Genomic DNA, 16,263 nt, shown 5'->3' on the forward strand with positions numbered 1-16,263 from the left:
CTCCTTTTCACAATTTGGTGGAAAATGAACCCCTCCTTCTCTCTCCCTCAAGCTGCAGACATTCCTATGTGATCTCTACCTCATCCCAAGAACCAGGTTTACAAAACAGATGTAACATGATGGTACTTGAACCGGCACTGAAAAGATCCTGTTTATGTGTCAACATCTTTCTAAGGCGTAAAATTGAATTTGATTCATGTCCTTGTTTCCGCAAAGAGTTTTAATCTCAAATCCTCTAGTAAGTTGTTAAATTGGGAGTGTAAAATGGCATAGAGGCAGCATGTGACCTCCTCTGTCCTTACAAGGGAAGAGGGGTGAGTTATCATTAGCATCAGCCCCAAACTTATTCCCATGAGCGAGAGGCCACCCTCCAACCTTTTCACTAGTCCTGACAGCGGCCATCCTTCCCCTGGAACTCTTCCCTCCTCTGCCGGGTTCAATAATTGGTTGCAATGGCCACACAGAACTCACAGACCATACTCATGATTATGGTCTTGTAACTGGTTAAAATTCAGGATCAAAAATGCCCAGGATGTAGCTCTTTACTAGGGAAGCCTCTTCTCAGCCTTGCCTGCACAACCTCGTTCATCCTTAACCTCATAGTTCACTGACCTCTGCCAGCTTGGGCAAGTGTAGCTAAGCTCTCTTAGCTCTGCTGATAAATGCCCCTAAGACGCTCCACTCCACTCCATCAGTAAGCTTTGGCCTGAAGGACTACCTCTGTGGGCTAGCAAATTTGAAACCCCTTGATTAAGTGTCTAGAGGGAATGTACTCCACCAGCAAGCTTCCTACCCAAAGGCACTCAACTTTCTCTCTCCATGGGCCAGCAAGCCCACTTTTCTCTCCTGTGTTCCTGGTTCTGCTGCTTCTGCTGCTCCTCCATTTCTGCATTGTCTCTTCCACTTCTCACCTTCTCTGACGTCACAGTTCTATGCCTCCTGGACCAAGGAGGACAGCTCAGATACCCCAGGGCCCAGAGAACATGCTTCAGTCCTGGCTCTTCTTTTTTGAAGGCAGTTCAATCTCCCTCTTCATTTCTGAGATGGTGTCCTTTAAAGCAAGCGGGATGGCAAAATTGACAGTATACCTCATTATATAGTCTTACCCCACAAGTGTACCTTTACATTATTAGCAAGCTATCCAATCCCTCAGGTGGGCTACAAACGCCTCACATTTGCATAATCATAATTACTCACTTTGTGGGAGTTACAAAGATGATAGTGAAGAGTGTTATATCTAGCAATACTGCACGACAGGGGCCAATTAGGCTTAATTGCTAGATTTCCCACTTAAAAAAATTTTTTTTTTTTCTGTCTAGGAAAATTAGGGACAAATGTCTTGAGAGGGTAGGTAGGGAAGCACTGGTATGACGCAGTGAGGCTGACCCCAGGAGCTAGAACTGAGCTCCTTCTGGCAGAAGCTTATGGTAAAGTAGCACATCCTCTTGACATTTATTGGCAGCACAGAAAGAGCTCTGTGTTCTTTCCACTGTCCAAGTAGGGCAATAAAATTTGTAAATTCCTAAAGAATTTTTAAATAATTTATATCAATCTTTTATAAATTTATAAAATGTATAAATTTTACAAATATTTTAGTATTATTTAAGTCATAATGATATCATTTATATTAAGATGTAAATGATTCATTGAGCTAATCAGTGATCTGTCATCTTATCTAAAAGTAGTTGAAATTTTAGATAACATTGATCAGTCAGATAATACATTTAAAAGGAGGGAGACCTGCTTATTTCACTAAATAATAACTTGGAACTCCACCATCAATCTCTTTTTTTAAGGAAGGGTGAGAATCCTGGCACAATCACTGAAGACAAAATGTGTGCAAAAGCAAATCTGGTGAAGAAAGCAGATAGTGCCCTGCTATTAAAAGATATAGCGTCTGGGGTCTTAAAGGCCTGAAGTTAAACAAGTGGCCATCTAGCAGAGAAGCAACAAAGCCCACATGGAAGAAGCACACCAGCCTGTGAGATCATGAGGTGTACACAGGATCAGAAGACCTCAAACAAACAAACAAAAAAAACATATTTTTGGGAACAAGGGGGGTCGAGCAGAGACCCAAAACCATCTGTAGACAATGGGACATCCCCTCACAGAAGGGTCACAAGGAAGGGATGAGTCAACTGGGGTGCAATATAGCACAGATGAAACACACACTATTCCTCTGGTTCCTTGAGGCCTCCTCACCCCCCACTATCATGACCCCAGTCCTGCCTTTCACTGTGGGCTAGACCAGAGCATGTGCACAGGTACATATAAGAGCACAGAACACATGGAATCCAGGAACAGGAATGGGAGTAGATACCAGGAGGGTAGGGGGAAGGTGGGGAGAAAGGAGGACTGATCACAATGATCAACACTTACCCCTTCCCCACTCACCCCAAGGGGACGAACAACAGAAACCATGGAGGGAGGGAGACAATGGTCAGAGTAAGACATGAAAATAATAATAATAATTTATAATCTATCAAGGGATCATGAGGGGGGCAGGGAGGGAAGAAAGAGGAGCTGATACCAAGGGCTCAATAGAAAGTAAATGTTTAGCAAATAATGTTGGCAACATATGTACAAATATGCTTGATACAATTGATGCATGGATTGTTATAAGAGCTGTAAGAGCCTCCAATGAGATGATCTTTTAATAATAAAAAAAGAATCACGCTTCAAAAGAAAAGAGAAAGGGTGAGAGTACTGCTTGTGATAAAACTAGTCACTAGCAAAAAGCAGGTGCTCAGTTATGGCATTCATTTGGATGAGTGAGTAGACGGGGGTAACTGGAACGAGTGAAGTCAACTTAAACTGACATGTTGGCTGGGGGACAAATTCAATCCACTGTCACAGAGTCACTTCTGACTCATGGTCACCCTATTGGATGGAGTTGAATAGCGATAAGGTTTAGGGAAGGCCATTGGGAGGTGGTCTATCAATACAAAGCAAGTTATTCTGGGCTGGTGCAATGTACAAAGTCTGGAGATCTAAATATTCAAAAGGCCAGTTGGTTGTGAATAAAACATACAAGTTTGATGATGATTTGCAGGTAGCTCGAATAGTAATAGTAAGAACTTAGAAATGGGCCCAGTGCACTTAGGTAGGATTAGAGTTGAGGGAAATAAAATCGGAAAGGTAGATTTTGGAAGTGCCCTAACATTAAAAAAGTACATTTTTGAGGAAATAAATAGAAGTCCAAGAAAATTAAGTGGTTTGTCCAAGGATGCACAGCTATAGAATTGCTAAAAGTGGACTTAGCGCCTGAGTCTTCGGTGTTCTTTTCCACCATACCTAGGGCGGAGCTAGGCCACAGACAGTCTTGTATGTCTGAAGGATGAAAACATTGACAAGCATCTTAGTCAACAATGGATATATGACCACATTTAAAAAATATTTGCCCAACTTTTATTTGTTTAGCTTTACTTTTTTAAATACACTTCCATAGTTAAGTTGCTTTTAAAAAGAGTTGTTTACACATCATCACCATCAGTTCCAGTGCTCCTTTCCCACTCATGCATTAATTTTTTGATCTCCGGTTCTCCTCACCCTCCCCACCCACCCCATACCTTGTTCCTGATAAAGCATTGCATCAGTTATTGTTCTGTGCTTCCTGTGCTTTATAAACTGGGATACCTAACGGAAATAATAAAAACCAAACAAAACAGAAAAAATAATATAGAGATAATAAAAATAAAAAATAAGAAAGAAAAGAGAACCAATATTTAAAAAGCTAGAGAAGAAATTTCTGTCGTGAAACAAGCAAGACATATTTAAGCCTACATCAAATCAAGTTGAGTCAAGTGGGAGGTCAACTGACCAAGTATCATATTACGGTATATCATCGTTCAATTCACCATAATCAAGTTTACAATATCTGTCTGATAGTAAGACTGCTCTGGTCCCTATTCTGTGGCCAGAAGGGATCTGCCAGCTGCCTAATCAGAACGAGATACTTGCAGATGGATTTGGGGCTCCCACTGTCCTCCTTAGTCTTCTACAAATTGGGTGTTCACAATTTAACTCTGATACTTTCCCCCTTCATAATATTTAGGCTTTGTTATTGTCATCTTTGGATCCCATAGGCTGATGATTACCTTTGAATCACTCAGTGCTGGACCTCCTGCACAACCTGAAGAATTACTTTTTAGGGCCTCCATAGAAAAATGTTGGGTAATTCTTTGTGTAGTAGAGCTTAAGATCTGACCCTCCATTTGCAGAATGCTGTGGTTGGCAGTGAAAGTCCAAAATCCATTTTCAGTCTCCACATTGATTCCACTGAATTCTCTTTCTGATCTTTCACCAGGATGTGAATGATCTTGTAGCCCCTGAGTGATTTGGAAAGTGGATTACATGCACCCTTCTCCAGCCAGCTCAGGCAGGGAGGGGCAGTCTCCTTTAGGAGCTTGCCTGGATGTGTCCTTGATGATCACAGGCTGGGGAGATCGTCATGCCCTACCAATTGTGCCAAGACTCCCTTGATTGGAAGGCCTTGGACCAATTCAGTACATGTCTAACATAGTACACAGGTCCCAATCATGGCCCTGTTCCCCTTTCTGTAGTCCCACCTTTAACTGTGATGTATTGATCAAGAATCTGTGAGTTTTCCTTTGTTCCATGCCCTGTTTAAATAGCTTCCTGACTGTAGAGCTTTAGATTCCATGTGGCTTTGTGCTAATAGTCTCCATCTTTTGTTTTTTGTCTTGAGACAAAGATGTGTCTTTTGGCTTACCTTTGTCCTTTTTAACACTTAATAAATCTTCTCTTTAAATTGTACTTAAAGACGTGTGCCATTTTGATACCCTCAAACACTCTACATCAATTCTCTAGCAAAAAAGCAATTCTCTACATCAATTCTCTTATCATATTGCTTGATGAGGTCTGTTATTAATCACACTAGCGGTGAAGTCTCGGAGATAACCTCATCCATTGAGCACCAGCGGGTGCGGACCCGCCCCCTCCGTGCGTCATGACGCCAGACGTGGGTCAAGCGGGTCACAGGCTCGTCCCGGAAGTGAACTTGAAGGGGTGGAGGGGAAGACGGGAAGGAGGGCCGGGCCTCGGAGCCGGCGGCTGGGGGCGGGGCTCAGCATGGTAACGGCTCGGAAGCCGCGGGGGCTGGGCGGGCCGGAGGGAGGCGGAGCCACCCGTGCTCGCCGCCGCCGCTGCCGCCGCCGCCGCCGCCGGGTTCTGGGCTGCAGCACTGGACCCGCTTCAATCATGATGATCCACGGCTTCCAGAGCAGCCACCAGGACTTCTCCTTCGGGCCCTGGAAGCTGACGGCCACCAAGACCCACATTATGAAGTCGGCGGACGTGGAGAAGTGAGGCTGGGGCGCGTGGGCCTGGCAGCGGAGCCCGGCGGGAGGGAGGCCAGGCGGGTTTCCGCGCAGCTCCACCCGCTTCCCCGGGGGCGGAGGCTCGGTCCCCCAAGACCGGTCCTTGGAATGACAGCATCCTTACTTAATCGTATCACCACCTGGGAACCCTCGGCGGAGGGTCGCCGGGCGCTGCCTCGGTGATGCTGGGCGAGCTTCCCGCCGAGTGCCCCTTCCCGCCCCAGTCTGCGCCACCTTGGGACCATTTCCTTCTGGATGGCCGTGCCCTTTCCCGGGTTAGGTACCGTGCAGTCGCATAGACATGAAAGGTGAAAGCCAGCCTCCCGCCTCAAGGAGTTCAGAGTCTCGTGAGAGAGACAACTAGGCAGTTCTACCGTGTGAACAATTGTGGACGGTAGAGAGGTAGCTACGGGGTTATTGGGGATTGTCTGGGAAACTGGAATGCGTGAGCTGAATATTGATCCAGCCGGGGAGGCAGGTGGTGTGAAGGCCTGTGTAAAGGTAGGAGGGTAGAAGGGGTGAGAGCTTTGTTGCAGTTCTGATTCCCGGACTGAATCTTGACAAAGTTTGGAAGGAGGGGCCGGGCGGGGGCTTGGGGTGGGAGTCAAACGGCATGGTGAGGAAGAGGGAGAGAGAGAGAGCTGAGATGGGTTTGAGGAACTATTTCTGCGTGATTGGAGCCGGAGGGTTTGGATAGTTGAATTATTTTCTGGTAGAGGATAAAATCGGATTAGTAAAAAGATGCGGGCAATGGAATGGAGTAAATGCTGTTATAGAAGTAGGACCATCCATGGTGGAGGGAAGTCAGGGATGCACATCAAATTGGGCTGATTTACCTGTGGCTGCCAGAAGCCCTGGAGGGGTAATGGGTTATTTGATGCTATAATAAGGATTTGTTGAAGTCTCATGGGTTGGAATATATGGGGAATCATGCTGTGGCTATCCGAGAGTCCATGCCATCGATGCCCTTATAGAGGATGGCTTGGATGGCTGAGAAGTGAGAGTAGGCCTTAAGGCAAGTTGAGATACTTAGGATCTGTTTGTGCCTGGCGAGAGGGTTTTGGAAGGACCCCGGGTGGTGTAGTGGTTACCTGTTTGGCTGCTAGCTGTAAGGTCAACAGTTTGAAACCACCAGCTGCTCCGTAAGAGAAAGGTGTGGCTTTTTGCTCCCGTGAAGAGTTAGAGTTGGAAACCCACAGGTTTGCAGTTCCTTCCTCTGTCCCATGGCGACTGGACGGCAGGAATGAGTTTTGAATGTTATGTAATAACCAACATACATCGTTTATGCAGAGAAGTGGTATCAGCTGCACAGTCTAAAAGGTTGCTCTGTAGGGGATGTCGAGTATGGATTGGAGGGCTGGGTAAGGAGGACAGTTAGCTAGTAACAGAGGAGAAGTTGTAAAAGCTTAGTTCCTGAACTTGATGGGCAGCTGATAGGCAGAAAAAGGAAGGAATCTATACTGGTCTTCAGATTTCTAGTTTAGGTTATCGCATGGACGTCATGCCATTAACAAGATGAGAAACAGCACATTTAGGACAATGTGGGCAGGTAGATTTAGTTTTGAAAATATTGAAATGTGAAGCGTGTGTGGTCAGAAAGTGGGCGTTTGGGTATGTTTATCTTGAGGCTCAAAAAAGATGACTTGCCTATGGGTGTGGGATTGGGTTTATAGTTTACAGTAGGCACCAAGAGCCCTGAGATTGAGTAAGATCATTTGAAAATCATCCAGAAAAAAGAAGAGGTCATGAGCGAGAACTCTAGGGAGTGCTGGCCTTTGGGACGCAGGTGAAAGACTGTGAGGAGGAAAGGGAGTCGCGGCAGGATGTTTGGATTCCTAATACAAAAAAACAAAAACGCAGTCACATTCTTGCAGACTCGTTAAAAAGACAGAAATGAAAAAAGGGAGGGATTTATAGTCATCCGACTAAAGGTTGAGTTACTCTTCCAGTGTTTTTCCCGCCATAACTGTCTTTGTTATATAACATACCATATATAATGGAGATACTTATAAAGCAGTCAACTTGAAATTGGAATACCTATCGCGTTTACTTGCAGACTAGTCTTCTAGAGGTGCAGGGTCCATGGAGAGGTGTAAGGAATTCAGATTCCAGATCTTTAGTTTCTTTTTGGACACTTGGTATACTTTTGAATGTCCCATGTGAATTTGGACATTGTGTGAACATTATAACAGGCAGTCCCAGGGCCAGGAGCCAGTTCCCGTCCCGAGCCTGTCTTTTAGTCCAGTTTGTACTCAAGTGGAACAGTAGGTGCAGTTCATGTCCAGCGTCTAATGTTTAGTCAGTTGTTTATCTTGGATAGGGTTTGTTTCCAGCCTGCTTTTCTCTGCATAAAAAGCTTGAAAGAAACACTCAAGATACACTAAAATATCTTTCATAAAATAACAGCCATGATAATATTAATGTTTGGATGTCCGTTGCACAGTGGTGCCTGTTTGTTATTATGAACCATTGTATGTGCTTAGAATTTGTACTCGGAAGAGGTTTTTCTGTCTGACGTTGTCTGCATGGACGTTAAGGGGTGCTTGGCTGTGCAGTATTTCTAATATAGATTGGCTGAGTACACTTAGAACCTTGGTGGTGTAGTGGTTCCACTTGGGCTGTGACCCACATGATCGGCAGTTCTACTCCCGTAAACAGGTACCTTTTTGGAAACTTCCGGGGGGGTTGGGGGGGGGGTGTCACTACGAGTCAGCATTGAGTAGATGGCAGTGAGTTTGGTTTCTTTGGTTGGTGGTATAGTAGGCTACACACTGAGCTGGTAGCCTGGTTTAATAACAAAGTCTGTGATAACAAGACCTGTAGTTGGTGTTCACCAGCTGCCTCTTAGGAGAAAGATGAGGCTGTGAAAATGTCGTCTTAGAACCTCCAAGGGGTTGCTAGGAGGTGGAGTGGACTCGGGCAGATAGTGCGTGTACTTTCCTTCTGTATGACAGAAGAAAGGCTTACCTTCTAAAGTTTCTAGTGTGAATTGCCTTGGGGTATGAAAACCTGGAATGCTAAATGAATTGATTAGCTGTACTATTGATTTGAGGACACTTCCTTCAATGAATGTTCAAGGCATTTTAGCCCATGAGGGCTTCCCTTCTTTCCCAGCATTGTACTGCTTGTACCTATTTGCTGAGTCACTGCATGGATTAGATGGTTGAGCACTCAGCTGCCTGTTGAGAGGTTCATGGTTTGAACCCACCCAGAGGCCCGTCAGAAGACAGACTTAAGCAATCTACTTTTGAAAGGTCAGACCCCTGAAACGATAGAGCATGGCTCCCCTACATACGTGGGGCTTCCAGGAGTCCAAACTGCCCTAAAGGCAAATAGCTGCAACACCTGTTTGTTACAAGGGAGGGCATTAGAAATAGGTTCTTTTGGCCTATGTGTAAGATACTCTGAATTTAGAACAATTGAAGCAATGTTAAATTAAGGACAGTGAAGTCTAGTTGTTTTTCTTTACAGTTGTGAATATTTCCTCCCACGTTATTACATCCTCCCTTTACACACACACACACACACTTACTTTTTTTATTTTATTTTTTTCCCCAGTAGTTTATTGAGATATAATTCACATATCATACACTTCCAGTCGTATTTAAAAGTTGTATATACATCACCTCAATTCGTCCGATAACATTCTCCCCTCTCTGGTTTGCCCCCATTGCCCTCCAGTCCCTGTCCCTCCCTTGAAGTACTCTGGATGGCTCTAGGGTATTTCTTGGTACAGATGCACTCTACATAACCATCCCTTTCCTCGTCAGTGGATATGCAGTGTTTTTATTATTATAAATAAGGTTATGAATATTATTAAAGTTTATAGGATTTTTTTATGCATTTGAAATTCGTTATTTAGGGCAGATTTTCCCAAGCTGGCGTTTTATGTCAAAGAGTCTAAATTTGATCCGATCCCTGGCATGTACTGCTCAGTAGCTGGCCCAGGTTGGAGCATAAATTGACACCGCCCTTCTGGGAATCCACATGAGCAAGTGCTGGTTTCCAGTGCTGGGTGCCCTGCTCTTTGCTTGCTTTCTCTCTCTCTCTTTCTTTCTTCCTTTTTTAAATCCATACATGCATATCTGTACCAGTGTACATCCTCTGATCTAGCCAGACTTGCAAGGTTTAATTCGGATCATGATAGTGTGTGGGGGTGGGGGGTGGGGTGGGGAGGAAGCATTTAGGAACTAGAGGAAAGTTGTATTTTTCATCGTTGCTACATTGCACCCTGTCTGGCTCCTCTCCTCCCTGAGACCCCTCTGCAAGGGGGTCTCCAGTGGCCTACTAATGGGCTTTGGGTCTCCACTCCGCACTCCCCCCATCATTCACTATGGTAAGATTTTTTGTTCTGATGATGCCTTATACCTGATCCCTTCGACACCTTGTGATTGCATAGGCTGGTGTGCTTTTTCCATGTGGACTTTGTTGCGTCTGAGCTAGATGACCACTTGTTTACCTTCAAGCCTTTAAGACCCCAGACGCTATACCTTTTGATATGCCCTGCTCTTTTCATGATCACCTTTAAGTTGAGAATTTTATTGGAAAGGTTAATTGTTTTTTGAGAAGTAACAGGATCTTTAATTGCTGTCTTCATAGCTATTATTAATGCTGTTGTTAAGTGAGGACAAAGTTCATGAGAAGTAGGAGGCTATGGACGTACAGGACTGTGTTGCATGAAGCCATGTGCTAGGCCCTTATAATGGAATGAGAAGTCATCTTTTTCTCCATAGTCATGGCTCTGACGAGCAGGATTTTTTTTCATCCAAAGTCTAAACTTTTAATTTAGTCATGCTAGGTTTTCCCCTCTTTATATGTGTATGTGCCCATATATACAAATACACAAGTTATTTTTCTCTCATGTGTACGTATTTGTCCATATACACAAATATATGAAGACCTACATGTGTCTTGTCTATACAAACACACAGAGACATAATCAGTGTGTCTGATTAGAAATGGAATTATAACCATGGGCTTGGGCTATGCATCGATCCTTTGGTGTCTTGATAAGAATATGTTCTTTGGCATTGTTTTACCTTCCTTAGTAAAAGCTGTGTTGCTGTCAAGTCTGTTCTGACTCATGTGACTCTATAGGACAGAGTAGAGCTGCCCCACGGGTTGCCAAGGCTGTTAACCTGTATGGAAACAGAATGCCTCATCTTTTCCCCTTGCAGTAACTGGTGAGTTGAGACCACCAACATTTTGGTTACCAACTGAGCAATTAACCACTGAGTTACCAGGACACCTAACCATTTGCCTGCCTTACCTGACGAAATGGAAGAGGTAAATCTTTATAGAAGTAGAAAGCCTCAATTTTGTCCAGAGGAGCAGTTGGTGGTTTTGAACTACTGACCATGTAGTTAGCAGCCCAACACTTAACCCACTATGCCACCAGGGCTCCAAGATCATCAATAAAAAGTAAAATAGCATTTTATATTTCTAATTTTAAGGCTACCACAAAGTTGGTAAATCATTTCCAAGTTTCCAAAGTCAATAAAATTAAAAATTGGGTCCATAAACACCCCCACCCCCCAACTCACTGTCATTGAGTCAATGCTGACTCATAGCAATCCTATAGGACAGGTTAGAATGGCCCCTATGAGTTTTTGCGACTGTAATTCTTTGTGGGAGTGGGAAGCCCTGTCTTTCTCTCAATGAGTTGTTGGTGGTTTGGAAGTACTGACCTTGCGGTGAGCAGCCCAATAAGGTAAATTGAAAACCTCCCTTCTGTGGAACCTCTATTTTAGTTTTATTTTTTTATTGCAAGGAACAGATAGCCAGGTTACCCTAAAAAATGGGAATTTATTTAATACTCCATGAGGAAATCATTAAACACAGGAATTCTCTTAGAGAATGAGAAGCGATTCTTGTGGCCCCTACACTGAAGAAGTCTTCTCTTGTTCCTGTAATTTCTCAGGCTTTGCCTTGTAGGAACAGCGTTGTCTGTCTCCCGGCTTGGTTTCATGCCTTCTTTCTCTGTCACTCGACTGTCATTCAGTGAGTTATTCATCCCTTATTGACTTAAGCATACTGGGCCGAATCTTCTCTGATGAAGATTCTAGGGTTCATAGTAGCCCATAGATTACTGTCTTTGGTTGAGGTGCTGAATTTTCCTTTCTCAGTTGAATCCTGGTTGTGACAGTTGATGAGGTCATGCATACAAATCCTGATAACCTATATGCACCTATAAATGTATTTCAGAAGTCAGTATCAGGCAGCTGCTTAAAGCAACCTAACAGTGTTCTAAAGGGCCCAGGGGCATGGGGACGTGAACTCAGGCCTGACCCGCTCTCAACAGCCAACTTCTACTCCACTCCTCGCAGTCATGCAGGTCTCCTGCAAGTCTCCCAGTTTTGAGTTTTTGTTTTTGATAGTTTAACATAAACCAGAAATCAAAATTTTATAAAATCTCTCCTTTTGGGGGGGGGGACGGACGGACAATTAATTGTCACATCAACAGTTGGAAAGAATATTGTGCAGACAGTCAAAATACTTGTGGACTAACTCTCTGATCCTGGTTTTAGAGTGTATCAAGTCCAACTTCTATAATGAGGTTGGCTATCGGAGGGCCAAGTACACATACAGCAGTAGACACCAGGCCCCTTTCTACTCAGGGCTATTATCACTTAATACCGCTGCCATCTTGAAAATGAGCCACACAAACTCTCTGAGTGCTTTTTAGCACACCGCGTAGTTTTGAGACTCACATTTCTCTGTAGGGGAACTGACCTCTGACCATTCAACCGAAGGTGCCCCCTACCACTTTTACCATGGTTCAGGCAGTGGGCTGCTCACGTTAAGGTCAGCAGTTCAAATCCACCAGCTACTTCTCAGGAGAAAGATGAGGCTGTCTGCTTGCTTAAAGATTTACATCCCAGCTCTTTTCCATGGTTTTGTGGAGACGATCAGCTGCTTCACCATGAAGTTGAGCATCTTCCTGGCCACTGGCTGCCAGAATACAAACTTCTCAACTTGTATGAGAAGCAAATGGCCACAAAAGTTGCCGCCGAGGCACTGGGTGGAAGGGTTGAATGGAAAGGTCATGTTATTTGCATCAGTGGTGAGAATGATGGAGCAAGGTGTCTTGATCTGCTGCCGAGTAAGGGGCCACTCCTGTTACAGACCAAGGAGAACTGGGGCGAGGAAGCGCAAATCCATCCGGGGCTGCATTGTGGATGCCAGTCTGAGGGTTCTTAACTTGGATATTGTAAAAAAAAAGATATCCTAGGACTGACTGATACAATTGTGCCTTGTCACCTGGTCCCCAAAGAGCAAGCAGAATGTGCAAACTCTTCAGTCTCTAAAGAAGAAGATGTCTGCCAGTGTGTTGAGAAAGTCCCTGAACAAAGAAGGCAAGAAACCCGGACCAAAGCGCCCACGATTCAACATCTGGTCACTCTGCATGTCCTGCAGCACAAGCGCATCGCCCTGGAGAAACAGCACACCAAGAAAACCGAGGAGGAGGCCACTGAAGATGCCCAGCTTTGGGCCAAGAGAATGAAAGAGGCCAAAGAAAAGTGTCAGGAACAGATTGCCAGGAGACGAAGATCTCCTCTCTGAAAGCCTCTACTTCTGAGTCTGAGTCCAGTAAAAAATAAAGTAGATTTTTAAGAGCCTCGAATAAATAAGCTCATCTATTTGAAAAAAAAATTACATCTCAGAAACCCTTCATAAGTAGGCATAGACTTGGTGGTTTATATCATCGATATCCTCTGTTACTAGCTGATACTATGTCTTTATCTCTGATTTAACCCAGTCCCTAGTACCATGCCATGTAGATGTCCACAGCAACGGATGGAGAATGGAAAATGTTTTATCGACTTTGCAAATAGAGCATGTTTGTTGTATGTTATTTAACTCCGTCAGTAAAATAGGAAGGATTTTTCTGTAATGAAAAAGAAGCCTAAACTAAGCCATCCTGGCTTTGGGTTATGCAGGTTAGCGGAGGAGCTGCACATGCCATCGCTCCCGGAAATGCTGTTTGGAGACAACGTTTTGAGAATCCAGCATGGCTCCAGCTTTGGAATTGAGTTCAATGCTACAGATGCACTAAGATGTGTAAACAACTACCAAGGAATGCTGAAGGTCGCCTGTGCTGAAGAGTGGCAGGAAAGCAGGTAAGCAGTTGGGCAGTGAGGAGTTAACAGTGACAAGGGCTGAAAGACAGAGTGCTAACATGTGTGTTTTGTGAGAATGAAGGGCTGTTAATAAACTGTATGGTCATTTCAGTTTTCTATCTATAAAATGGAGATTAGTTACCCACTCCATGAATCCTTGTACCGTGACTTACAATTGAGCTGAGCTATGTAGAGTGCACTTTTTCAAGCCTTTAGTATTCTTTACTGAAGAATCAGTAGTACGTGGTTTACTTTAATGTTTCCGATGTTGAAAAAATAATGCTTGTCTACGATTTACATGAACGATTTGAGGAGCACTGAATTTTAAAAATGTGTTTATTGATTGCTTGGTAATCAAATCAGCTACTATTCATTCTGTGCTTTGTATGTACTAGGTACCTTGAAGGATTCAAGGCAGTGTAAGCATTTAAACCATCCCCCCAGGTAGTGTACAGTCTTAATTGCCGAGACTGCAGCAGCATCTGACAAGTTAAATCACAGTAGCTGTCCAGAAAGGTGGCTGATGACAAGTGTGTGTGCTGGTTGGTGTTTCATGTTATTGCTACACACAAAGAATGTTCTTTGGTGCAGTAAGCAGACCGTTGTGTCCTGCGTTACTGACTCTGGCTCTTCTCCCTTTGCTACTTGAGGACGGAGGGTGAACACTCTAAAGAAGTCATTAAACCATATGATTGGACCTTTACCACAGATTATAAGGGAACGTTAATCGGAGAATCGCTTAAGTTGAAGGTAAATCTTTATGTTTTGCTTTTTGAGTCTTTAATTTGCTTTCATCATTAGCACTTTCTAGTAATATCTTGAGCCTTGCTACTACTAATTTTCTATTGTGGCCCCTAAAATAAGGGAATTTTGTTTGTAATTTATGAGTAGAACGTAAAAGAAGGCTATAGTGGAAGTCTTTGTCCTCAAAGGTATAGTTGGTAGTAATAGTGAACCTCCTTATTGTTATTAGCACTATACGATACAAAGTGTGTATCTGTCCCTGGGGATTTAGATAGAACCTGTTGGCTAAGGGCTTATAATTTTACATAGTGGATAAATGTATGGGCCCCCCAAACACTTCGTCAGACAATGTAGATTGGCCTCCTGTGGGAACCTGATGGAACCTTGTATTTGTTTATGATGCAGTCATGTCAAAGAACTGAAAGGCGAGATTCTTGTGAGATTGGCTGTACTAACGAATGTGTCATGAATCATAGTACTAGGAGGTACTTGGGGCTAGTGAGCTACTGATAAGACCCACCTCAGGTTGTTGATACTTTTGTGGATTTTGTGTGTCTCTGTTGACTGTTGCTGTAAAATCCTACATTGGAAAGAGTTGCCTGTATCTTCCAAAGCCCTTTGGAATGGGAGAAAGCAGCATGGAGGCTCATCTCTCACCTCCTCTGGCTTCCCTGGTCCAAGGTCAGACATGCCTCCGCCTTCCCTCCGTTTTTTCTGTACCTATTCTGATACCAACTGTTCCTCCCATGGGACTTTACTGCCCTGCTGGGTGTGAAAATTTGTTGCAATGGTCACACAGAACTCAGACAAAACTCACGATTGTAAGGAACCCTGGTGACAGAGTGACTATATGCTTGGGCTATCAACTGCAAGATCAGCTGTTTGAATCCACCAGCTGCTCTGAGGGAGAAGGACAGGGTTTTCAACTCTCATAAAGAGTTATAGTCTCGAAACTCACAGATGCATTTCTGCCCTGCCCTATAGGAGCACTATGAGTCAGAATTGACTCAGTAGCAGTGAGTGTGGTTTGGGGTTATTAGGGAAATTAGCAGTCTGCTACAGGTCAGGATCTGAAGACAGGAAGGACGTAGTCATTAGTCCACAGCAGCACCTCTTTTCAGCCAGCAGTCAAGCCTAGCTCTAGCCCTCAGCCCTCAGCCATGTGCTCCCTTCATCTGTGCCTCCGTGGGCCAGGAAGCCAGCCTGCTGTTCAGCCTCATGGCCTCACAGCTCAGTGCTACTCCTTTGTTCTGTCTCATGGTCTCCCTGCCTTGGCCTCTGGTCTCAGCCTGGCTCCCTTGCTCTACCCTATGGTCTCAGTCCTGCAGTTCTGGTGCCTTTGGTCTTGACCTCCACCACTAAACGTAGAGATCTCAAAGATGCTCCGCTGGTGGCTCTTCTTCTGACGGCCCTGGGATTTTGCTGTGCTTCCTGCTTCTGCATGGCTCGTTCTTACATGGAGAGTGGTCTTTGTCTTTCAGCAGACCCTGCTCCCAAGGAAACAAAAGAAGGTGACTTGGTCCACACCTTCTACTGAAGTGGAAGCTTAATCCCACCTCAATCCTGTCCATTAGCAAAGCAAACATTCCCCACAAAATGGGATTTTAGCCAGCAGCAGAGTGTTTAGAATTTATAATACATTACATCAAGGATTCTGGCTAGAAGGGCCATATTAATTGACGATGACACTCAGAATGGCCGAATATCTCTCAGAGCAGTGGTTCTCAACCTTCCTAATGCCGCCACCCTTTAATACAGTTCCTCCTGTTGTGGTGATCCCAACTATAAAATTATTTTTGTTGCTACTTCATAACTGTAATTTTGCTACTGTTATGAATCGGCGACCCCTGTGAAAGGGTTGTTTGACCCCAAAGGGGTCGCGACCCACAGGTTGAGAACTGCTGTCTTAGGACTTCTCTGAAAGTTCTTTTCAGCTTCATTATTTAAGCACATTATTTTGCTTATAGGACTTGGGCAACTGGACTGGAAATCTAAAATATATAATATTCTCACAGAAAAATATTTTTGAAGATCCAAATGACTATCTTAAAAATAGGTTC

General features: G+C 44.1%; 1 protein-coding gene and 1 long non-coding RNA gene across 3 annotated transcripts in view; one reads left to right on the forward strand and one right to left on the reverse strand.

The window, feature by feature from the left end:
* Nucleotides 1–856: 856 nt before the first annotated feature.
* On the reverse strand, nucleotides 857–4,812 carry LOC123522559. The gene is made up of 3 exons (XR_006680810.1): nucleotides 4,733–4,812; nucleotides 3,570–3,636; nucleotides 857–1,051 (listed from the first exon to the last, which is right to left on the reverse strand). It is a non-coding gene; the product is annotated as an uncharacterized LOC123522559 (long non-coding RNA).
* A 381-nt stretch (nucleotides 4,813–5,193) lies between these two features.
* Nucleotides 5,194–16,263, forward strand: part of TIPRL (TOR signaling pathway regulator) — a 24,554-nt gene continuing 13,484 nt past the window's right edge. The window contains exons 1-3 of one of the 2 annotated variants that reach the window (XM_004706843.2): nucleotides 5,194–5,324; nucleotides 13,280–13,459; nucleotides 14,110–14,209. In XM_004706843.2, the coding sequence (XP_004706900.2) occupies nucleotides 5,221–5,324; nucleotides 13,280–13,459; nucleotides 14,110–14,209 (384 nt within the window). In that variant the 5' untranslated portion in view covers nucleotides 5,194–5,220. Of the gene's footprint in view, nucleotides 5,325–5,576; nucleotides 5,648–13,279; nucleotides 13,460–14,109; nucleotides 14,210–16,263 lie in introns of those variants that run through there. The other variant, XM_045298031.1, reaches the window with a different exon arrangement.

The sequence above is a fragment of the Echinops telfairi genome, unplaced genomic scaffold (assembly GCF_000313985.2).
Source record: "Echinops telfairi isolate 266 unplaced genomic scaffold, ASM31398v2 ScPeMD7_7424;HRSCAF=8462, whole genome shotgun sequence".
Taxonomy (NCBI): domain Eukaryota; kingdom Metazoa; phylum Chordata; class Mammalia; order Afrosoricida; family Tenrecidae; genus Echinops; species Echinops telfairi.